The 24596-nt window shown below is 47.3% G+C and overlaps 2 protein-coding genes across 2 annotated transcripts; one reads left to right on the forward strand and one right to left on the reverse strand.

Moving 5' to 3' along the window:
• Nucleotides 1–232: 232 nt before the first annotated feature.
• On the forward strand, nt 233–8304 carry SNF8 (SNF8 subunit of ESCRT-II). Its single transcript, XM_081108738.1, has 8 exons — nt 233–397; nt 752–802; nt 2907–3045; nt 3842–3946; nt 4700–4772; nt 5673–5814; nt 6644–6718; nt 7745–8304. Exons 1-8 carry the CDS (start codon nt 344–346, stop codon nt 7880–7882), a joined length of 777 nt encoding a protein of 258 aa, XP_080964864.1. The 5' UTR covers nt 233–343; the 3' UTR covers nt 7883–8304.
• A 973-nt stretch (nt 8305–9277) lies between these two features.
• UBE2Z (ubiquitin conjugating enzyme E2 Z) lies at nt 9278–23866 on the reverse strand. The gene is made up of 7 exons (XM_081108739.1): nt 23529–23866; nt 21553–21625; nt 19492–19679; nt 17081–17192; nt 15721–15833; nt 14977–15067; nt 9278–11309 (listed from the first exon to the last, which is right to left on the reverse strand). Exons 1-7 carry the CDS (start codon nt 23849–23851, stop codon nt 11139–11141), a joined length of 1071 nt encoding a protein of 356 aa, XP_080964865.1. The 5' UTR covers nt 23852–23866; the 3' UTR covers nt 9278–11138.
• Between the last annotated feature and the right edge of the window lie 730 nt (nt 23867–24596).

Consider the following 24596-nt stretch of genomic DNA (forward strand, 5'->3'; position numbering starts at 1 on the left):
CCAAGAACCAAGGGGGCGGCCGGGGACGTGGTGCCGGGGGTGGGCGTGGAGGGGCGGTCACGGGAAGAGGAGAGTCCGAGACGGCCCCGTGGGTGGGGAGCGCACCCGGAGCCCGTGCCTTCCCCGCCGCCGCCAGCCTCGCGGACCGCGGCCGCCCGGGAAGAGCAGCGCCGGGTCCCGGGCGCTGGGAAGTCTGCGCCCCGCGGAAGGAAGTCGGCGCGCAGCTTCCGGCGCGCGGAGATGACGTAGGGACCGCGCTTCCGCGTCGGGGAGCGGGCGGCGGATCCCGGGAAGTGCACACCCGGGGTCCCGGCAGCGGGGTGGCCCGCGGGCCCACGGCGGGATGCACCGCCGCGGGGTGGGAGCCGGCGCCATCGCCAAGAAGAAGCTCGCCGAGGTGAGGGGGGCGAAGGCGGGCCCGCAGCCATGTCCGGTCCGCGGGGAGCTGGCGTCTCTGGAGCGCGGAGCTCTGTCCCCCACAACGGCCTCCCTGCCGTCTGGCGCGGGCTTCCCGGGCACCCGGGCGCGGAGTGTCTCCGGCTTCCGGTAGATTGGAATGTCAGCATCCCCAAATCCACCGGCCCTTTCCCCCGCCTCCCCAGTGTTCCTGCAGGCGTCCGTCCATTCTACCTCCGCATCCCTCTCCCTAAGCAAAGCCGGTGAAGAGAGACCGTCTTTTCAGCGGAGGCAGCACGAGCGGGGGCCCCCCGCGCCCACTCGCTCGGCTCACGCTGGTCTCTTTGTCTGACAGGCCAAGTACAAGGAGCGAGGGACTGTCCTGGCTGAGGACCAGCTGGCCCAGGTGAGTCGCTGGAAGGCTCCAGGCAGGAAGGGAGACCCCACAAGGCTGGGCAGGACACGTTGGGTACAAACTGGATTGTTTGGGTTGAGTTAAAAAGAGGATATTTGGCAGATCCTGATTGCTGAGCTCCTCGGAGCTTTTCGCTGGCTTGCTGATGATCACAATAGTTAACATCGTTGAGTGACTACATGCTCCCAGCCCGCCAGGCCTGTGTCCATTTTCTTTACGTAGACTGTCTTGTTCATTCCTCCTGAAAAGCCTGCCAGGAAGGAACACTGTTCTTTTTAGTTTAAAATTGAGGGCCCTGTGGTATTAAGTAATTTGTCTAAGGTTACGTGGGTAGTAAGTACTAGTGCTGTTGGACTTAGGTCTTTTTTGGAGTTTTTACTTTAAATTCCTAAGAATAAGACCAGCTGCGGGGGATCGGGATTGAGCTTCAACGTATGAACCAGGAGGTCACAGTTTGATGCCCGGCCCAGGCATATGCCCAGGTTTTGGGCTCCATCCCCAGGCGTTCAGGAGGCAGCCGACCAATGATTCTCTCTCATCATTGGCGTTTCTGTTTCTCTTTCCCTCTCCCTTCCTCTCTGAAATCAATAAAGATATATTAACAAGTTTAAATAAATTCCTAAGAATAACATGAAAATATTGCCTACCCTATGGCACCCATCACCACGAGCATCACGTCATGTACCAGAAGTGTGTATGGGTGACGGGTGCACATTTCCTTTTTTTTTTTTTTTAAATATATTTTATTGATTTTTTACAGAGAGGAAGGGAGAGAGATAGAGAGTTAGAAACATCGATGAGAGAGAAACATCGATCAGCTGCCTCCTGCACATCTCCCACTGGGGATGTGCCCGCAACTCAGGTACATGCCCTTGACCGGAATCGAACCTGGGACCTTTCAGTCCGCAGGCCGACGCTCTATCCACTGAGCCAAACCGGTTTTGGCAACATTTCCTTTTCTAACCATTTCCCATTCCCTTTTCTGTGCTGGCCCTGCGTTTACTCGGTTATTGTAACTGGTGAAGAGAAGGCAGTTAAGGAGGGAAACCGGCCCTTGAACTGAGAAAAGAGAGTAGGCACGGGTTGTGCTTTTCAAAAGCCCTCACTCCTGGGGAGGTGGCATGCAGGAAACAGCTGGAAATGATGACTAAACTGTCTGTGTCTCATGCGCAGCAAGTGAAGAGAGAGTGGGCCAGACGTTACTCTTGGTGGGGTAGAAGACAGGCTTTGTGAGAAGGAGTTAATACAAACAGGACGTCAGAAAATCCCCAAAATACTTGTGTTTAACTTTGGAATGTAATCTGGAAGACCCACAGCCCTCAGTCAGGGATTCTTTATCTGGAATTGATCCCCAAGGAGGTCCATGACTCAGATCAGACAACCACTGCAACACCTAACTCATGCCAGGCTTCCTTGTTCCCCTAGCCAGCCTTTCAGTGGCGGAAGCCTTCCCATTGCATGCATGCTGCAGTCCCTCATTTTGAAGACAAAATGACTCACTAGATTCATCTTCAACTTAATAACAGTTTTCCTGGGGAAAAGAAGTACCACATTAGATGTGCACATTGTTAGATGCATCTTGACTTTAGAACAGGAAAAAAAAAGTGTATTTTCGAAATAAGGAGACATGACCGCATCTCATTTCTGCTGACAACAGACCTGTGAAGGAGAGGCAGGGATCAAAAGAAAGGAAACAGCCAAAACCGGTTTGGCTCAGTGGATAGAGCGTCGGCCTGCGGACTGAAAGGTCCCAGGTTCGATTCCGGTCAAGGGCATGTACCTGGGTTGCGGGCACATCCCCAGTAGGGGGTGTGCAGGAGGCAGCTGATCGATGTTTTTCTCTCATCGATGTTTCTAACTCTCTATTGCTCTCCCTTCCTCTCTGTAAAAAATCAATAAAATATATTTAAAAAACAAACAAACAAAATGATCTAATGTGAAAAGAAAGGGAACAGAAAACAGTGTAATGGCAGATCTGAGGATGAGGACATACCTTCCTTCAGCCTTTGCACTGCCACTGGGCCGGGACCTACGTTTGACATCTGATTCTCCCCTAGCGGGGCTAATCCTACCCTCCCCCTTGTCCATCTTACAGATGTCGAAGCAATTGGACATGTTCAAGACCAACCTGGAGGAATTTGCCAGCAAACACAAGCAAGAAATCCGAAAGAATCCTGAGTTTCGGGTTCAGTTCCAGGATATGTGTGCCACCATTGGGGTGGACCCTCTGGCCTGTAAGGAGTGGTCTGTAGGAATCTGTGTGCTCCCAGGATTCCCAAGGGACAGAAGCTACCTAGTTATCACTGCTGGTACAGGGCATCTTCTAGAAAGGACTGCAGGGAGATAAAGTGTTGTCTTTACAGAGTGCCCAGCAGGACAATTGAGTGCCCAGTTCGATGGGGAAGATGGAGAGGCTGGAATGCAGGTTGAGGAGCCAGTGTTCTTCTCTTGAATGACCTACCGTGGAATTTTTTATGGCCATTTTTTCCCCTTTATTAAAAAATATTTAGTTTTAATGAAAATAATGTGTGATCATGCTATCGGCAAAGGAGAAAGTAGAAGTCTTCTCAGTCCTATAATTTCAGAGATAAAGTACTGGTAAGGTATATCTTTCGAGACACCTTCATATTATCAATTTCTTTCACATATATGGATTAATGCTATAAGTACAACGCTGTAACCTGCATTTTTCACTCAAAATACTGCCTTCAATAGATTTTTGAATGCTAGGTCTGTGTATTGCCCTTAGCCTTGTCGACCATATGTCCCGTTATGTTTCACTGTATACTTTGGGAAAGGAAAACTCATTTTTATAGTATCCTGAGTCAGAATCAGCAGCCAATTAGAAATGCCTTTTAGATGGCCTACCCTTTACAACTGTCTGAGCCTGTTTCAAGAGTCAGATTGTGTTGAAGATACTAAGTAATATTGGAGCAGAAGGACTTAAGGCTAGGCAGGGAAGACTCCCATAGGGTAGCTTTAAAAGAAAAGATGTAACTAATGAATACCTGGCTTTTGTTTTTCTTTCAGCTGGGAAAGGATTTTGGTCCGAGATGCTAGGTGTGGGAGACTTCTATTATGAACTGGGCGTCCAGATTATTGAAGTGTGCCTGGCCCTGAAGCACCGGAATGGAGGTGAGGGTGGTTAGGTTCTGTGGAGTGGGCTTTGGATTTCTCTGAGAGAGAATAAACCTTGAAAAATAGCCTTTCCCACCCTGCCATCTGCAGGCCAATAAGGTCTTGAGAAGCATCTTAGCTGCTTCATGCCCTTGAATCGGTGGTAGGTCTCTCTGGCCAGGGTAAATGGAATTACCTGGATGATTGTCTCTATTCTTCAGAGATCTTTGGCTAGGAAGGTCTAGCCCCTATTCATCGCAGAAAATAGAAAGGAGGTAGGAAATAGGGTGTGCAAATGCCAACTAAGTGTCTGTGCTCTCTGAAATGCGACCTTAGCCCTGGCCTGCGTGGCTCAGTTGGCTGAGCCTCAGTCCATGCACAAAGAGGTCACTGGTTCGATTCCCGGTCAGGGCACATGCCCTGGTTGCAGGCTCTATCTCCAGTAGGGGGTGTCCAGGAGGCACCTGATTGATATTTCTCTTTCTCCCTCTCCCTTCCTAAAAAAAAACCAAGTCAATAAAAACATGTTTAAAAAGAAAACAAAATGTGACCTTAAATATGGTCATCCAGTAGTGTCTTCTTAATACGCACAGTAAATGGTCTGTGTTGAAGTTAAAGAGAAAACCTAAAAAACCGGTTATAAATCATTGGTTATAAGAAGACAATATTGATGTGAAGATGCATTTATAGTTTTTCAGAGATGCTGCTGCCTTTGTTTTATTAGCCATAAAGGTAACCCTTCCTCTGCTTTCTGTCTCCCCTCTCCAATAGGTCTAATAACTCTGGAGGAACTACATCAACAGGTGTTAAAAGGAAGAGGCAAATTCGCTCAGGATGTCAGCCAGTAGGTCTTAACTTCCAGCCTCTTGGAGTATAGAAAGGTCTTTAAAAAGCAGATGGATATCTTTTCTCCTTACTGTTCTATGTCTAGGATAGTTTAGGGATCATTTTATTCCTCATTATGATCAGAAAACTCAAAATACAGAGAGATATAAAAAACACAAAAACCACTTATTTCTCAACTGATAGAACTGTTAAACATTTGGATATATTTTCTTCTAAGTTTTTTCCTCATGCATACATATGTATATTTTTAAACATTCTTGGGTCTTTGTATACTCTTGAGATTGAGATCAGGTAGAGTGGCAGGGGCCCAGAGAGGCTTGGGAAGGGGATTGGGTTAGAACAGTGGTCGGCAAACTCCTTAGTCAACAGAGCCAAATATCAACAGTACGACGATTGAAATTTCTTTTGAGAGCCAAATTTTTTAAACTTAAACTATATAGGTAGGTACATTGTTAACTTAATTAGGGAACTCCTAAGGCTTAGGAAGAGCCACACTCAAGGGGCCAAAGAGCCGCATGTGGCTCGCGAGCCGCAGTTTGCCGACCACGGGTTAGATGATGTGGTATCAATTGTTCTGGTTCACCCAGCCCCCGTGTGTGACTCCAGTTTGAGAAGAGGTAGAAAGGTTGTTAGTGTGTGGGCTGAATATGTGGTCTACACATTGTTTTGCAGGTTTTCTTTCCTCTAATTTGAGTTAGTTTGTTGAGTGGAGAGCCTGACCATCTTCCCTGAATGTTCAAGCAGTTTGGTGCCCTTTTCACCCTCTTTACTGAAGTAGTTAAATGTTGTACAGCCTTTGGAATCTTCTGGCAAGGTATTCTGCCCAGGGCAGAGCTGACATTGCACTGTTGCTAGGTTTGTTTGCCAGCGGTCTCTCAGCAGCTCTTCCTCCCCTTAGAGATGACCTGATCAGGGCCATCAAGAAACTGAAGGCCCTTGGCACTGGCTTCGGCATCATCCCTGTCAGCGGCACTTACCTCATTCAGTCTGTCCCAGCGGAGCTCAATATGGATCACACCGTGGTGCTGCAGCTGGCAGAGGTAGTGATGTGCCCTGTGTGTGTGTGTTGCATGGTAGGGAGGGGATCTGGAGCACCTTTGATCTCACTTTTTGCTGAAACTGTCTAATGGATGTACTACTCAGACCTGTGCTCATTTAGCAGACATTTATTGAGCAGCTACAGTGCGAAGCACCGGGCTAGGCTGTGGGCCATATAAGAATGGGTACCACATAGTTCCTGCTCTCAAGGAGCTTACAGTCTAGTGGAGCAGACAGACATGCAGACAACTAACCATATTTCCTTGGGTAGACAGATTCTTGGATGTCTTCTTAAAACTACATTATGGATTCTTTAAAACAAATTTTTAAATCTTGTTGGCCATCCCCTGTTCCTCATCATGCCTTAAGCATAGGCCATCCTCCCCCAAATCCTTATCATGTATTTAAAGAAGACATGTTCAGTCTTCTTAATTCTGTAATGTAGAACAAAACTAATAAGGAGGGGCTTTTCTTGATTGGAGAACAGGTAGGGTGAGACAGGCAGGGGCTGAATATTTAAATATTTTAGATTATCACTTTTTCCTATCACTTAGTCACTCTGAATCTTCCCTTGTCATACTCGAGTTCTCTGAGAAAGTAAAAATTAATATTTAGTGCCAGGGACTCTACTTTTTAAGACTGAATCACTCAACCTACCCGTTACCTGAGTCACCCCTCCCTTCTCCTCCTCGCTGCTGGGACCTCTAAACATCCTTTTTCTATGCTCATCGGCTTTCTGTGCCCACAGACCGTTCCTCCCCTTGTCTGGATAAGTCAGTTGTCCCTGGGCAAAGGCTGGGTTCTAAAAATTCCCATTCCTCCTCCTTTCAGAAAAATGGCTACGTGACTGTCAGTGATATCAGAGCCAGTCTTAAATGGGAGACAGAGCGAGCTCGGCATGTGCTGGTATGTGACTTTTGGAATGACCCAGAAAAGATGGGCCCCAAATGGGAGGAAGTGGGTGGTCAGGAACCACACAGATAGGATTTCAGCCTTGATCTGCTGGCCTCTTGCCTTGAAGGCTACTGCTGCCACACTGAAAGTAACCCCGGCATGTCACTGAAGAGGGCACTGAGAGGTAGAATGCATAAAGGCAGGCTTCTAACCTTGACACATGTAACACCGGGCTGCCACCACCACTAGAGGATCACCAACACCTGCTCTCTCTCCTGACCAGAACGCGGCCAGATGGTTAATACAGTTTATACTGGAAGTAACAGTTCAGAGTGAAAGAAATTATTAACACTTACGATAATTACATACCTAAATTATATACTATTGCATATATACCTATAATTATATACTGTTGCATATAGTTATAGTTTTATATATACAAATTTCATGGTACTAATGAAAGATTGATGTTGTGAAGAGGGAATAAGCATGGAAATGTAGGCTTTTAATACCTTCTTTCTTATCCAGACAATTAACCTGTAGACACAACTTCATCTGTAATGTTAACATAGACATCTGTAAAGATAAACATACACATCTGTTTAATATTGGGCAGAACAAACTCATCTTGAGCCTATTTCCAGCTGTAGGAATTGAGTCCATTATAAATACTAATAATGAACTTGCATTAACTTCTCCAAAAAGGTTTACCCATGTTACCCAGTAAAGTAACTGCAAGACAGTGATCTCCATTTTGCTTCAGGGAATGGAGTCTGTGATTAGCTCAAGGCCATATACAATACTTCTGTGGTTGTACCCTCTTTTTGAGCAGCACTGGTTAAGTGACTTGGTGGCATTTTTCACACCTCAAAGGTTGAGCCAAACAGATCATTGCAGTTTGGTTGTGTAAATGTGTGAAGGCACTGGTGTGGACTTAATCTGAAAACCCTATTGAAGCCAGAATAAGATTGGGGATTCTCTACTTTTGTTTGTGGGAACTCCTCCCCTTTCTCAAATGATTCTTCCTTTTCCCTCCAGGAACACCTGCTGAAGGAAGGGCTGGCCTGGCTGGACCTGCAGGCCCCAGGCGAGGCCCACTACTGGCTGCCTGCTCTCTTCACTGACCTCTACTCCCAGGAGATTACAGCTGAGGAGGCCAGAGAAGCCCTCCCCTGACTCTGGGCATGTGGAAGGGGGCTCAGCAGCAGGCAGGGAGAAGAGGGAGGACCTGTGGGTGAACAAAACCTGGACAACTTTGTTTAAAAAAAGGAAAAAAACACACACAGAAAAAAATGTTCCAAGTTTTTTTCTTCCCCCAATATTCTTCACTCATTGTTTTATTTTATTTTTTAAAGTGCCTTCACATTGCATCTTTATTGGAGAAAACCTCATTTATCCAGTAAGGATAACCTGAGTAACAGAACAACGAGCACGTAAAATGACTTGCACAGGTCACTGACAAGTCCGTGGTAGAGCTGGGCCTAGAATGAAGGCCATCTGTCTCCCGGCTAGACAGTCTAGTCTCTTTATAGCCCTGAGACATAAATTACAGCCTCTGTTAATTCAAACTTATTCCTTATAAAATGTCTTTTTTTTTCTTTATATCTCAAATAAGATCCTAACCGACTAGTAAATTATATTCACTCTTCCAGCATCCTCTTGTAGAGGTTCCAGGTTATGAGACTTGGCTAGGAGTGTGAAGGAAATAGAGGTTAATGTTAAATGGTGGTTATAGGGAAGAAAACAATGGGATTTAAGGGGAACTGACTAATAGTGAATGTAATATTGTTTCTCAAATTCCCTACTAGCTTTTCCTCCTGGACTGATCACTAGGTCCTTGTAGCCTTAGTTGTGGGAAAGGAAGTAATTTACTGAATCCCTACCCTGTGACCATTTCTATATACACCTCTTAATCCTCACTACCACCTTACAAAAGAAATAGGTATCCTTAACTTTGCAGGTAAGAAATCTAATTTGCCAGGGACCACCAGCTTAAGAAGCAAAGCCAAAACTAGAGCCCAGGCCCACTAACCTGAGCCCACCCTGCAGGACACAGGCTGGCAGGACATCCTTCCTCCATGAATGGTCCGTGACTAGGAAAAGCCTCGGCACCAGAAAAGCAGGGGTGGCGATGAGCAGGAAGGCTAGTTCAGTTCTGTTTCAGTCTGAATGCTAACTCCTAGGGGCTGACTTAGTACAGAAAACAAAACCCCATGGATTATCCATACTAAGACACCCTTCCCTTGGGGATATAGCCTGTCCATCTTTACCTCTCTCTGCCTGTAGGACACACTCACTGTCCAGTTTCTGAATAGGTATATCTTTGGGAGCGACTGAGACTCCGATGGCATTGCTCTCCTTCATTGCCAGAGCTACAGCCTCGAAAAAAGGCCCTATTTCTGGTTGATGGAAGTTTTACCAGTAGTCCTGCTCCCATCCACATCATGCAACTCGTTTTTAGCTTCCAGACAATTCACTGAGCACTTACTTTCTGGCCTAGGAGAGATGTGTGGTCGTTAAAACATCCCATTCTTCCTTTACACAAGCCCTCCCGCACCCACAGGCGCTTCCTCCTTCTGCCAAACAAACTTTATTGCACCAAAAAGAAAAAAAAAAACTTCATTTATGTACAGTCAGATATAAAGACATCTCTTTGACTCCTGTGCATATATTTCCTCAAGATTAGGGAGTAAAAGTCAGGCCAGTATGCCAGACATGCTCTGCCCATGGCAGGGCCAAGGAGAAGATTGTCACTTGAAAGTGGGAACACTTAAATGGATGACAGACAACACTGGACCGACAGACCAAGGGCATTCTTCTAAGCCCTGTACTAGCTCTGGGAATGGGAGAGGGAAATTGGAAGCAGGGTGCCTTTTTGAGTCTCCTTGTGGAAAGACCACCCTTTAGATATCCAAGATGAACTTCTGCTCTCCAGACCCACTTCCTGTCCAGTTTCTTTGCTTCCTGCCCAGCCCCCCAAGTAGGACATTCTCCTTTGTGCCCAACCCCCTTCCCAACTCCCCCAGGGAAGTCCCATGATTCACAAGGCAGAGGCCTCCATAGCAGCTGGAAGAGCAAATACAAGTTATCCTCTCTCTTACATGTGGTTGGACCCTGTGTCAGGCGGGTCACCAATAACCCACTGGGAGCCGTAACAATCTGGAAAGCACGGGGATAACCCCTCCAAAATGGGAAATACGGACTCCCTCGATGCCCAGTATCAGGGCACCTAAAGCACATTTTTCTGAGCCAACCAGCTAAAGGATCACTGCAGCTAAATACAGATAAGCAACACAGCCAGGCAAACACCCATCAGAGCCAGTGACAAACAGCAGCTGGGAGGGAGGGACAGGGAGAGAAGGGTAGGAGTCTCCAGAGTTCCACCCCCAATCTCTGCCATTGGCTACCCTTGCTCCCCATTAGTCCCTGGGCCTTGATGTGAGGAAGGGGGACTACAGGCTGGGGATGGGGGGAGCACACAAGGACAGCCCAACAAAATACAACAGGATTAGCATCAGCCTCCCGCCTCCCCCCTCACCCCACCCAGGAGAAATACCCTCACTGTGACTAGTATTGATGAAAATCTGTAAGATACTATTCTATATAGTGGCTCTATCATACATCCAGCAGCTGCCTGAAGTGGGAACTTTTCAAATCAATGATTTTGGGAATAAATAGTACTTTCGGCTTCCTATGGTACCTGTGCAGGCTTTACCAAGACTTTGGTTCAGTCCCATCACATTTACCTTCTGTCTTAAATCTAGAAATGGGTGAGGGGATGGGAGGAGAGAAAGGTGCTCAGGTGCTAAGTAAAACTCACTGATCAGCAGCCTAGATTCCACCACTGTTCCTTCTCTTTGGTCTGTCTAGAACAGTGACTATAAATTAGGAAAAACAAAATTATGCTGGCCCATGGGAAATATGGGGGAAAAGAGGCAAGGAGAAAAAGGGCATTGGGAAGCCCTGCTTCAAGACTGAAGACAGACAGACAACCAACCACCCAGACGGCTTAAGTGTCACAGACAGCCCCCCACCCCAAGCTCCCTTCCAGATACCCCATAAATCATTTGGGCACACTCCCTCTTGGAATTGCAATTTCTGTCTCCCAACTATCCCTAAGGAGCTGGCCCTTTGGAGAGGTGTGTCGGTTGTTTCGTTTTTGCCAGAGGCCCTCGCCCTAGGTGCTCCTGCATAGGTCCCTTGGCCCCTGATACGGGATGAACACAGCCCCAGATGCTTGAGAGCCAGGGAAGTCAGATCAGGAACAGCCTCCCCACTCCCACACCCTGGGAGATCCAAGCTTGCTTGGTTCTTGCCATCTTGCAGGATGACGTCACGCTGGAGGGAGATACACAGTGCCTCTCCATCCCTGGGGTCGGGGAAGGAACTTGCTGGGACTCTCAAGTGGGGGGGAGGGAGAAGGGAGCAGGATCTAAACCCTCAAGCTCCCATGCAGGTCTGTCTCTGTCCCAGATGAGCTGCTGTCAGAGTCCATTTCGGCGTTCTCATTATGGAGCCTCTCCAGCACTTTCTGACGAATCAGTCCCAGGCGCATCAAGAGGGACTGGTAGTCAAAGTGGCCCCGCTTCTCTCCAAAAGGGTCCTGTAGGGGAAAGGAGACAAGGGGGATGGAAGATGCAAGTCTGGGTGGCTCACCCTAGCGAGAGCAGCTCTGGGCCCATGTGAAACGCATGCTCAACTTCTGCATCATAGGAAGAGAGGAGGCCATAGCACAGACAGTTCTGAACAGCAGACAACACAATCTTTGTGCAGGAATATCATGGCACATGTACTGCCCCAGACAGGTCTGGCTTTGGCCAGCATCCAAGTGTGCTTGCATTCCTCAGAAGCCAATATACAGAGGGGGACACTAAAGGCAAGATAAATGGGGAAGAGAAATACAAGGGGGAAATTATCCTTCATTGCCTATAGAATAGGTCCTCGAATCACTCTGGTTCAACACTGATGCCTAGGAACTCAATTCTTCTTTATATCAATTATGGTAAACTTGGTTCTTTTATATGTTGTTTTGATGCCACTCCAAGAACTTAACAACATTAAGTGAGGACTTACTGTACTCAAAACGGGTAATTTGTTTTCTAAGGTCACAGAGAGGTCTAGAACTTAGGAGTTCTGACTTCTAAATAAGCACCTGTACTCTTTCCCAGGGACCAATCACCATATTCCTGTCCAGGTTTCTGGGCATCATGCCAGGGCCAACTAGCCTTGATCCTAGTCCTTGTCATTCTAGATCAAAGATCTCCAAACATTACACAGAAAGGGCTTAATGTCCTTAAAGTCCAAAAATAAATACAATTGGGATGAAGGATATAAAAAAAAGGGATTAAGCACTGGCCGGTTTAGCTCAGTGGATAGAGTGTTGGCCTGCGGACTGAAGGATCCCAGGTTCGATTCCAGTCAAGGGCACATGCCTGGGTTGTGGGCTCGATCCCCAGTAGGGGGCATGCAGGAGGCAGCCGATCCATGATTCTTTCTCATCATGGATGTTTCTCTCTCTCTCCCTTCCTCTCTGAAATCAATAAAAATATATTAAAAAAAAATGAATTAAAACAAAACAAACAAAACAAAACAAAGAATTAAAAATGCTACATAAGGAAATGGCAGCCAAGTAGTGAGGCCAAGGCTCAAATAAATGGAGACTACTTTCCTTGGTGGTCACAAAAAGGCATATGATTTTTACTTCTCACAATCTGTCTGCTTCACCCACATAAACTCCTTCCACACTTATTCTGCCCATATATTACCCTCATGATCAGGGACAAGGTGACGCAAATCACAGTCACTGTGACTACAGCGCACATTTTACACTTATGAAGGCTACATTCCCCCCAAAGGCTGAAATCCACACTTACTCTGGAGCTATCAATTTTCCAAACCTTTTTTTTTTTAAAAAAATATATTCTTATTGATTTCAGAGGGGAAGAGAGAGAGATAGAAACATCAATGATGAGAGAGAATCATTGATCTGCTGCCTCCTACATGTCCCCTACTGGGGGATCAAGCCCGCAACCTGGGCATGTGCCCTTGGCTGGAATGGAACCCGGAACCCTTCAGTCCCCAGGCTAACGCTCTATCCACTAAGCCACGCCAGCGAGGCCAAATCTTCCCTTTTTCGTCACTGGCTCCACTTCTACCCACTGTCCTCCCCAGATGTTGCGCTCCCTTTCCTTCCGTCATCATGAGTTATTTTTCCTTAATAGACGGAATATTGGAAATGCTGCTATTCCTGATGGGGAACGAACCACAGCATCCACCATCTTCAATATACTTTTTAAAATAAATATTTTTTTATTGATTTTAGAGAGACAGGAAGGGAGAGAGAGAGAGAGAAAAAACATCCATGAGAAAGAAACATTGATCGGCTGCCTCCTGCACGGCCCCTATTGGGGATCAACCTGGAAACCTGGGCATGTGCTCTGACCAGGAATCAGGGCTTGATATACTCTTGAGCTGGCCTTACCCTTTGAGTTTAAATGTGTCAGGTGGGTGTTAAGTCCTTGAAGGAAGGATAGGGAAACTAACATTTCTAAGCAGCACCTGAGGGAACAAGACATTTACTTCTACTGCTGCTGGTGCTGGGTGGGAAGTGGGAGGGAGTTGGGGAGGAGAACCCAAGAAGAGCTGGAGAGAACCTTAAGAGGTCTTAGTCATTTACCCAACTCGCCATATTTCTAAGTAACATCACAAGTGATCCAAAAGACTCAAGAACTAGTCCTTCAAGACTAAAGGTTCTCACACTCTACCAACCAGGCTGTTTATTTTAAAGCCTATTTGCAATTTGATTTCATAAGAACCTCTTTTTCTTTCTTTCTTTTTTAAAATTATTATTGATTTCAGAGAGTAAGGGAGAGGAAGAGAGAGAGAGAGAAACATCAATGATGAGGAGAATCATTGATCGACTGCCTCCTGCACAGCCCACATTGGGATAGAACCTGCAACTAGGGCATGTGCCCTGACCAGGATCGAACCGTAACCTCTGGTTCATAGAATGAACCTCAACCATGAGCCACACCGGCCAGACTAAGAATCTCTTTTTTAAAGAAGCCTTAAGTTCTGTACTCTTTTTTAAAAATATGTATTTTTATTGATTTTAGAAAGGCAGGGAGAGAGAAACATCAATGATGAGAGAGAATCATTAATTGGCTGCCTCCTGCACGCCCCCTACTGGGGGTTGAGCCTGAAACCCAAGGATGTGCCCTTGACCAGAATCAAACCTAGGACCCTTCAGTCCGCAGGCCGATGCTCTATCCACTGAGCCAAACCAGCTAGGACAAGTTCTATACTCTTGTTGGAAGCTGAAGCACATTTCCCCAGTATATGCACAGAATGAATAACTGGTTACCATGTTGTAATAGGAATCTCAACATATAACACTATATACATAACTAGAGGCCCAGTGCATGAAATTCATGCGGGGGGGGGGGGGTGTCCCCTCAGCCCAACCTGCACCCTCTCCAATCTGGGACCCCTTAGGGGATGTCCAACTGCCGGTTTAGGCCCGATCCTTGGCAGTTGGACATCCCTCTCACAATCCTGGACCGCTGGTTCCTAATAGTTCACCTGCCTGCCTGACTGGTCGCCCCTAACTGCCCCCCCCCCCCCGTTCCTGGCCTGATCGCCCCTAATGCCCCCTGCTGCTGGCCAGGTTGCCCCCAACTGCCCCCTCCCTGTCTGCCTGATCGCCCCTAACTGCCCTCCCCACCGGCCTGGTCACCTCTTACCTCCCCCTCTGCCAGCCTGGTCGCCCCACGCAGCCTGCTTGTTCAGTCGTTTGGTCGTCCCTCACTAACCCCCTGTGCCAGCCTGGTTGTAGGCAGCCATCTTGTGAGGGCGTGAGGGTTAATTTGCATACTACCTCTTTATTATATAGGATGCTTCTCTAAGCCTTCTTTCTCTTAGCACCCCTCTGGGCTAGGGACAGAATTCCAATAGATGACTGTACCCTTACAATCCTTAGGATTCTGAGAGAGCTGAAATGTTCTTGATTTGAAAAGACTACTGACCAAGAAGAGGAGTTCTAGGTAGAATGATTCAGATTCTGCTCATGAGTACCTAGTTTATGCCAGGAGCTTAGAACCAACTCCATATGGCTTTAGGCAAGTCAGGCTCCTCTCTGAGCCTCAGCTACTCAACTAAACTAGGTTCCTTTTGGCTCTGAGTTCTATGACAGGTGTGGATGTCACTCTAGAAGGGGGATTTTACATAGTCTGCTGGAAAGCCTTTGGAGTCAACAGCAGGGGCTGCATTACCTGCATAGTCTGGCCTTGAAGGTGCAGGCGATCTTTGCAGGCCACCTCATAGAAGTCATAATACTCCAGGAAGGACTTCTCCATCACTCCTCTGGAAAACAAGCAGAGAAATTTAAGTTAGGAACAAGGGGGCAAAGGGTCACCCCTTCACTATAGAAGCTTAAGGCCAAATTAAACAGCTAGAGTTCCTAAGCCCATGGTTGATTTCTCTAAATCGTAAGGATTATAAAATGAGTAACTGTTAATACCAATCACTGGAATCCCAACTTCAACTCCTGTCTTGCTCAATCTCATTTGTTTTCCATAGGCCATCCTTAATTCCAATCCTTACTTAACATTCTCCAAGGAAGTTTGTTTCATTACTCTTGACTTTACTCTTCTTGTTTTAACACTTAGAAATAAAGCTGGGCATTAAGAAATACATTTATTATGAAGTGCTCTACACCTCATTCAGCTGTAGAACAGTTATGTCTTTAATATGTCCAGATTCTTGAAACTGGGGGCTCCCTGAGGATATGGACTGTGTCTTTCCTATCAGGCCTGATATTCTCCAAGAACAGACAATCTCTTTCTCTAAACTTCCCCTTGGGGAACCCTCATGAACCACGTTTTTAAACCACTTGCTTCTTCTCTGTCTCCCTCTGGTGCCCAACACTGGATTTTGCCTCAAAAGTTCTCAAAGGTATGAACCAGCTAAATCTCCAAAAGGAATACAAGTTCCACGTGGGATCTCGAGACACATACCGTAAGGGTTCAGGGCAGGGGCACTTTCCTTCCATCATGTCACAGACCGCCACTCTGATGGTCTCATGCCGAATACACTCATTATAATTTTTGCTGTCTCCTGGATGTCTCTCCTATAACGTGACAGACACCATAGAATCCAAGTACACAGAGAAAAGCCAATGGGAAGACTTCAGAATTAGTATGGAGCATGTGACCCAAGCAACTGAACAAGGGAATATCTTTTCACTGTATGGCAAACCCATTAATGAGCAACTAGGCCTTCCTTTTTGAGACTGTTTACCTCCTCCCAATGCATACTAATACCCATCCTCTGTTATGAGTCATCTGATTTATAAGCACCAAACTAGATCCATCAAATTTCCCAAAGCCTGAAATGAAAGGCCTCTTAGGGAAGGATTGGTGAGAAAGAACCAATTATGCATAAATGACGTTAGGAGTCTCAGCCTAGAAAGTCTGTAAGACATTAGGATGCTTCCTGGTCAACTCCTTTGCACATCTGTACGGTTCTACCATTATTGATTATATGTGAATTTTCCCCCAGTAAACATAGTTAGCCCTTCTCACCTGCAGGTTTCACATCCATGTATTCAACCAACAGCTGATCAAAAACAGTATCTTCACATCCCCAACCACGAATCAAAAATACCGTTTTCAATCCACAGTCGGTTGAATAGATGGATGCAAAGCACCCATCATAGTCAAAGTTATATGAGAATTTTCTTCCTTTTTTTTTAAAAAAAAAAATATTTTTATTGATTTCAGAGAGGAAGGGAGAGGGAGAGATAGAAACATCAATGATGAGAGAATATCATTAATCGGCTGCCTCCTGCACGCTCCCATAACCCTTGACCAGAACCGAACCCGGGACCCTTCAGTCTGCAGGCCAACATGCTATCCACTGAGCCAAACCAGCTAGGGCTGTACATGAATTTTCAACTGTGGATTGTTCAAGGGTCAACTCTCATTTCATAACTCCCAAAGAATGTCTGGCTTGGCAGCAGTCATTAGAGAACACCTCAAGGGGACACTGGAGAATGGAGGCATGCAGAAGAACACACTGGATAACACAGCCCCCAAAGCAGGCTCAGAATTAATTTCCAAATGATTCCACTGACCTCCACATGGTGGACTAATCCAAGTCAAATGGAAATAACTTGAGTGTTATTGTAATTTACAAGGGAAAAAATTCACTAATGAGGAGCACACATTCCAGCTTTTTTTTTTTCTTCTAAAGTGACAAGTTTAATACATAGGCTAAGCCAGGTAAAAACAACAATCCCAAAACCCTTAAATAGACCTCTCAGATCTCTTTAAACCCAACATTCCACACCCCAGAGCTGGACCCACCTGGCCTTACCTGCTCAAAGCCAGGCTCATTGTGATAGGGGTTCTCAGTCATCAGGGATTGGATGGAGATAAGCACAGAAGAGATGCTCTGGGCTGGGCTCCAGGCAGGGCCAGTCCATGTACTGCAAAATACATCAGAGGGAACGGAAGAGGGATGAGGCACAGAGAGAGGGGGAAAGACCAGTACACAAGTACCCTGGGGCCTAGCAGCAAAACCTTTCTCTTTCACTATTAATACTCTGGGATTTCCCAACCTCTGTCTCACCCTCATTCACAAGAAATCAGTCAACTGCCTAATCCTCTTATCAAGTGGGACAAAAGAAAAGAGGGTAAAGCAAGCAAGATAACTGTGAAGGGATTTTCTTTGGGTTAGGAAAGAAACAGTAGCTAGGGAAGGTTCTGTTAATCAGAATGAAAGAAATAAGGTGAGAAAAAGCTCCAAAGGGAGTCAAAATGTTAACTTCTGTGGATCTCAAAGAGCTTACTTATTTGCTTATGGGTGTGATGGATCAGGAGAGAGAAGTTGAGCACAGAGGGACAGAGGGGACAAAGCCATCTGGTTAGAGGCCACATGGTGGGATTGATGATGGGGATCCAGTTTTCTATCAAGCCCCCAAGGAGTGTCAAATTCTTGGAGGATTACAGAACTCTGCCAAAGGACATGAAGATAGAATAAGGGGCACTTCTAGATTGTGGAGGGTCTGAAAATATATGAAAAACAACTTGAATAGGAGAAAAACCACTCCTCTCTTTCATAAATCTGACCAAATATTCAGAGGAAGAGGGTGGGCTGGACATTAAAAATACTTAATTTTTAGTAACTGATGAGAGGGCACCTGAGCCACAACTGCTTCTTCAAGTTAGCCGGTCAATTCTCTTTCCCCTTGGACTTGAGGAAAGCCCAAGTAAGCGATGTGAAACAGTAACTACATCAGAGCGTGCTCTTCAGTACCTCTCAGTCTGTTCTTCTCAGCTTTGCTCCCCCCAAAACTGTACACTTTGTGCTAAGGTGTCACATATTCAGGGATTCAAGTCAACATGGTACTTTCATTAAATTTCCTTTGTCAGTAAGTCAGCCCAGCATTTTTTTCTAGGTGGGGAGGAAAGAAATGAGGCTAATAAAAGTGAATATAATCACCCAAGAACTCACGGGAAATTTCTACTTCAATTCTTTGTGGCAAACATTCAATTTCAGGGTAGCTTCTTCTTTTCCACCCAACATACTTCTGCCACTTTTACCCACCACCATCTTGCTTCCCCTGTTTCTACTGTGAGCCAGTGTTTGCTCAAAATAGTTTTATATTGGCCTAATGAAGGAGAATTTAATACAAAACACTTTCATGAACAAACTTCATACAGAGGCAATAACTAGATTTCTTTACCACTGTGAGTTACTCAGACCACTATCCTACCTGCAGACAATTATATATCATAGTGAGATGAAGGACTTTCTTTAAGGACAACCTCCTTTACAGGACTTCCTTACTGTCACAATTATAGAATATACCCCTAGGTCTGAGAGATTAGAAAATATATATGTCTCCAGTTTGTGTCAGCTACCTTGTCCACACACAACCCTGGAAATTATTGGACAGAAAGAAAGAAAACAGTATCACCAGCACGGGTAACTTTCTCAACTGCAACCTGCACTTGCTCTCTGCCCCAGGGAAATTCACACCACACTAAAAGGACCAAATTCAGAATATACTAGAAGACATTTCCATTCTGAATTTTCAACCCCTTAACGCAATTAAAAGGAATGGATGAGAACTACATGAAGCAAAATCTCAGTTGCACCCAGAAATGAAATGTACTTAAAACTTCTGTGTTTTGTATGTGATGTGATTTCCAACCTCAGGCATTTTTCATTCAGTTGTTAAAATATCATAATTATCACCACCATCATCACCGCCTCCAAAGTCACTCAATGAGAGACTCAGAAATAAGACACCCACAGTTTTGAATGGCACAGATCTGCAGCCTTTCTCAACCTGTTTGGGAGAGAATTAAGCCCTGATGCCCTACGGGAGTGGTTCTCAAACAGGAGTGTGCACCAGAATCACCTGGAGGACTTACAAGACACAGACTGTTGGGCCCCAGTCCTAGAGTTTCTGATATAGTAAGTCTGGGGGGTGGGGGTTGGGGGGGCCCAGAATCTGTAAGGCTACAAGTTCCCAGATGCTGGTGCTGCTCAGGGAGAACCACTTCACTGAGGCATCCACTGTATGTAATGAATTAGCTTCTCTCTTTTGCATCTGGAACGATACTAGTTATGGACCATCCTGGGGAGAATCGAGGAAACAGTCACTCCAATTATTTTCTGTGTTCTGTAGTTCAGACGAGAAACTCCGGTTGATAAAGGCTGGCCTAGAGTAATTATTTGCTAACAACCAACTTGGCCACTTAGAAGTCTCCTCTTACCCTAGAATACTCAAGCAGACTTTCCCATTGCGGTAGAAGTTGGGGTTAAACCTCACTGTGTTATTGCCCGTTGTCATCAGTTTGACCCGAGGAGGGTGGATGGGATAGTCGGGCGGACACCGAAACACGAACAGGAAGAAACCCCCTTCATAAGGAGTGTCAAATGGGCCTGTGATCAATGCATGAATCTGCAAAATAAAACCCCATCTCAAAATTGTGAGGTGATGTCCCGTCCCAACCCCTCCTGGCTTCCACTTGCTACCTGTGCTGGAAGCAGGACCTTCATCTGGTATCCACAGTCCATATCCTCTCCATGCAGAATGAACAGCCTGTACTCACTCATATTAATAAACATGTTTGGCCCAGTGGAGTGGCATCTTACTCAGGGATTACATTCTAAAGGTAGAGCCTAAGGTGACAAGTCAATCTTGTCAAAATCATCCTTGAGTATCCTTAAAACTCCCTTAAAGCCTATTTTTTTTGCTCGAACTTCTCTGAACAGTGTTATGTATAGCAAATGGATAGAACACCAATGTGCAAAATATAATATGCATCTGTAAAGTATTATCCTAACCTGTTTAATTTTAAGAAATATGTATTTTTTCCTGAATAGAGGTATGTTTGGGTTTGTCCAAGTTTAACATGTGTATGATGCAACTCCACCCTCCATTTATGTGGCACAAAGGGGAAGTAAGATGAATGGAAAAGAGGAAAGGGACTGGAAGCCACAGCACCGGTGCCAGTAACAGTACAGAGCTGGGGGTTGTGATGGAGGCCCAGGGTGTCTACTTCCTCTACAGAGGATCAGACCTACTGTAGAGGATGTGTCTCAGGGAGCGTCCAGCTGTGTCAAAGATACTAAGAAAAATCAGGAAAACTTCATGGTCTACTCAGAGCCATCAGACCATCCTCAAAACTTTCCCCAGCACTGTAGGTTAATTTTCTTAAAAATTAAAAAAGAAAAAATGCAGTAGCACTTAAAACAGAACACTAGATTCTCTTCCTCCAGCCATGATGATTGAACAAGATTTCCCTCATCTGAACTCAGTTATATTTCTTTTTCTACAAGGTTCTTAGGCATGTAAGTCTACTCAGAATTCAAACAGCAAGAAGGACCTACAATCCAATGCTTCAGAGTGTAGCCCCTGCCTTGCTCTGGGGCACCCTAGGTTTTCTTTCAGCCTCAGTCACTGGAATAGCAAGCTCAACTGGGGAGTCGAGGGACTCGCATATTAATACTGATACTTGACCGAGGACAAGATGTCCCAGGAAAAACATTTCTAACCACAAAAAAATTTTTTGATTGAAAGAGAAACCTATTCATAACAGATACCAACAATACAAAATCTGAATCTACTGTTAAGAAATTTGAAACTATGAGTTTTCATTAAACACGAGATTTAGGAAATCTGATTTCTTCCCAACATCAGCTTAAGTGCAAATTCACTTCTGAGGGTAGAACACTCGATGACAGAGAAGCCTGTGTATCTATGCCAGAGAAATTTGACATTACATACTAAGCTTTCTCTGTGTTTTGTGTGTGAAGGACAAGAGAAGAAAGGTATTTGGGTGGAAGGGATACTCAAAAGCAACCAGTAGGGACAGGAGCCTAAACAATGCCTTTTAACTACAAACACTGTTCACTTGAGCTTGCCCTATCCCCAACCCTCTCTGCACCTGATTTACGGCAGCACCCCTAAAGGTCGCGAGTGGTGGGATGGGAGAAGAGCTGGGTAGTACAATGGTAGGGTGACCACATAATTTATTATCCAAACTGAAGCACTTCTGAGAATGAAAGAGTGCCCTACTAATAGCTAAGCTGGAACAATAGGTGTAAACTGGGATTTTCCAAGTCAAGCAGGACCTATTGGCACCCTAATAAGATACCTGTTCCAGGCTTTGTTCCACCTCACTGTGTAATCTTGGGCAAGCCATTTACTCTCTTGGGGGCTTGATTCCTTCTGTATGCAATCAGAGATGTGAGCTGGATAACCTTTTAGACTCTTCCAACTTTATGGGCCCACTTTCCCAATATATCCCGACTCCCAGCAAGTTACATACCTTAGTCATGTCAACAGTATCAGGTACAACGAACATTCCCGGAGGAGGCTCCTTATAAATGGACATGATATCCCTGTATAACACCAAGAGGAGGTGGGGGAGGGAGTGAGGGAGAGGAGAAAAAAGGGGAATCCCTTGAACAGGACAGTTGTTATCACCTCAATGAGGCCAGGGTTCGAGAAAGTGGTGCTTGGTACCACAAATGTTTGCACTGTCTTGTTGGCTGAGAAATCTCAGCTGAGTACTTGTCAGGCAGACAGAGAGCAAATTATTATCAAAGGGGCATTGTTTCCTCAGGGGAAGGATAAGGAGAGGGGGAAAAAAATCAGAGATCCCCATGGCATCAGATGTCACCCTGGAAAAGCCACATCCCATTCACTCTCACTTCCTCCCACATGGCAGTTCATTCACTCCCACCCCCGAGATTTCTCAGGTACTACAGCTGAATCCTAAATGAAAACTTTTTTTAGTTAACTGGGAAGGCACCATCAACCCCACTAAGAAATGAATTCCAGAAACCATTGTGGACCTTTGTTGGCAAGTGAACTAGCAGGGAGCAATGATCTTCTTGCCCAGGAGACTAATGGGGCTGAAATCGCTTCAGGCTGGGGAGGGGACCCTCCGAAATTGCTGAGAATCTCACATCTGGAAGATGACAAGTAGTGACTACTATAGAATTGAGAGGATTTCTAGGTCCTACCTCACAAACTAGAATGCATCCGTTGCAAGCAAGGGTCTCATGGGGAACATTTTGGAAAAGGGCTAGGGACTTACCAGGGGACATAGGGACATAAAAAAGTGCAAGTAGAGCAGGGAAAAAATAAGTATTGGCAGAATTCAAGGTATGTCAGGACTGGAAAACTGTGTCCTGTGTCACACACTGTGCCAGGTACTTTATTATACACAATGTACTCTTTAATTTCCACTAAAATCTTGAAAGGTAGGTAGCGATACACGTGAAGGGACTTGGAAAGCGGGGGATGAGAACACCTCGATGGTCTGTAAGGGGAGCATGGGGAGAGAAAGAGTCTGGTCATCAGGACCCAAGGTTCAGGACTAACAGCAGCTGAAAAGCAGTGCCCTTCTCCTATGCAATAGGTACTATGCTAAGCATGTTTGCAAAATATTACCAACTAAATGATATGATCAAGATCAGTCACCCAAGAAGCAAGCACAGAAGGGACTTGGGACCTTGTGCCTATATTTGAATTGGGTACATCTACTTCAGAAAAGTAAACCATAATCCATAGGAAATCCACAATAATCATCCATAGATAATCCACAGGAAAAAATACTACAGGGGAGAAATATCTTGACCGGGATATTACATGCCAGAGTGAGATGGGGGGGATGGGGGGGGGGGGCGGGGAAGAAGCCCGAGTTCCTGGAACAGGTGTGAGAGTGGAGGGGTCCAGGGAAGGCTGTGGGCATGTGTGGGAAGCGATCTAGCCTTGGGAAGGGACGCTAGGGAGGGGGTTTGAGGAAACGGAATAAAAACAAAGGCTGGTCTCGGGTCTGAGGCCAAGAAAGCAAGCGATGCGTGTGTGTGTGTGTGTGTGTGTGTGTGTGTGTGTTACAAACGGGGCTCGGGAAGAGCCGACCGAGGGACCCCGAGGGGTGGGAGCTCCACGGAGTCCTAGCAAGGCTGGGGTGCGGAAGGGGGAGAGGGGCGGGGCGGTGGGCGGGAGGGGGTGGCACTGGAGCGCGGAGGGGTCGGGTTTCGGGCCGGAGGTCCGGGGGAGGGCCCGGCAGGGGGGACGGAGGGCTCGCCCGGGGCTGCCGAGGGGCGGGGTCGGACCTGGGCACTCGAGGAGGGGCTTGGTGCGTGCGGGGCGGGGAAGAGGGGGCTCGGCCCCGGCGCCCCGGACCGGCCGCCGAGGGAGGCGCGCCGGCGGCAGGGAGCTGTGGCGGGAGGGGTGGGGGCAGGGAAGGTCGAGCCTGGAGCTCGGGGCTGGGGGAGGAAGACCCCGGCTCACCGCTTGATCCGGAGGAGACACTGCGGCGCGGTTCGCTCGCTGTCCCAGTCGGAGCTGAGCGTGGGGTCCCAGTGGCTCAGCAGCGCGGCCCCGTGGGCAGCGGCCGAGGACGGGAGCCCGGGCAGCGGAGCCAGGCCGCTCCCCGGTCCCCCGGCCCCGCCCGCCGCCGCCGCTGCCGCCCACACATCCGGCAGGAAAGGCGGCCCGAACCCGCCGCCGCTGCCGCTAACGCCGACAACACCAGCGACGCCGCTCGCCCCGGGGCCTGCCGCCCCGGCGCCCGCCGTCGCCGTCGCCGCCTCTTCAGTCGGACTCTCCGCCATCGCTGCTTCGCTTCCGGGACTGCCCGGCAGCACGTCCGCCGACCAGAGCGGCCGCTGCTCCCACCCGCGCCCGCACCACCGAGAGCCGGGCCAGAGTGTCCCCACCCTCGGCAGCCACAGCCCCGCGGCGCTGGCTCCGCCCACCCGCCTCTACCAGCGAGAGGCGCCCTGCCAGAGCGTCCACCGCGGTCCTCCAGGGCGCGGGGGCGGGGCTGGCGGGAGGTCCGGGCTTCTGGGCGGTGTGGGAGCCGCGCCGTGAGCAACGAGGTTCCGAGGCGTGTCCCCGGGCGCCCGGGCGCAGCTGACAGCCCAGCGCTAACACTTCTCTCAAATGTTGGAAGGGGAGGGAAGGAGGGAGGGCCGTAGCCCTCTTAAGGACAGCGACCCTCAGACGGGTCCGTGGGGTAGGATCGGGGGTGCAGCCTCCTGCAGGGGGACGCTGGATGGACTGGGGCAACTCGCTTGGGTCCCTTGCTGTCCGAGAGGCTCTGTGACTTATCGCTCCTCTCTGCACCCTCGCTGCTGCCATTGCCCCTGCCTGCAACCGGACCAAGAGGAAGAAATCAGAACCTGCGAGTAAAAAACGATCTCGTCTTAGTGTTTATTCAACGTATGTTTATGAAGAGACTATGAAATGCCAGGCACTGTTGCTAGGCGTTGCCATAGGGATCGTGAAACAGACCCGGAGAAGCTTGGTGAAGGGGAAATGCAGGCCTCCTGACTCCAAGCTCGCTGTGTTTTCTTC

This window comes from Myotis nattereri (genome assembly GCF_964212035.1).
Source record: "Myotis nattereri genome assembly, chromosome: 16".
In the NCBI taxonomy this organism is placed as follows: Eukaryota; Metazoa; Chordata; class Mammalia; order Chiroptera; family Vespertilionidae; genus Myotis; species Myotis nattereri.

Bases quoted from the DNA above. Each gene is read 5' to 3' on its own strand.
- SNF8 (XM_081108738.1), top strand. From the start codon at position 344: ATGCACCGCCGCGGGGTGGGAGCCGGCGCCATCGCCAAGAAGAAGCTC. The intron at 803-2,906 runs GTGAGTCGCTGG...TCCATCTTACAG, and splicing joins CTGAGGACCAGCTGGCCCAG to ATGTCGAAGCAATTGGACAT. The intron at 4,773-5,672 runs GTAGGTCTTAAC...TCCTCCCCTTAG, and splicing joins TTCGCTCAGGATGTCAGCCA to AGATGACCTGATCAGGGCCA.
- UBE2Z (XM_081108739.1), bottom strand. From the start codon at position 23,851: ATGGCGGAGAGTCCGACTGAAGAGGCGGCGACGGCGACGGCGGGCGCC. The intron at 21,626-23,528 runs GTGAGCCGGGGT...GGTGTTATACAG, and splicing joins TGTCTCCTCCGGATCAAGCG to GGATATCATGTCCATTTATA. The intron at 11,310-14,976 runs GTAATGCAGCCC...TTTCCCCTACAG, and splicing joins TTCAAGGCCAGACTATGCAG to GACCCTTTTGGAGAGAAGCG.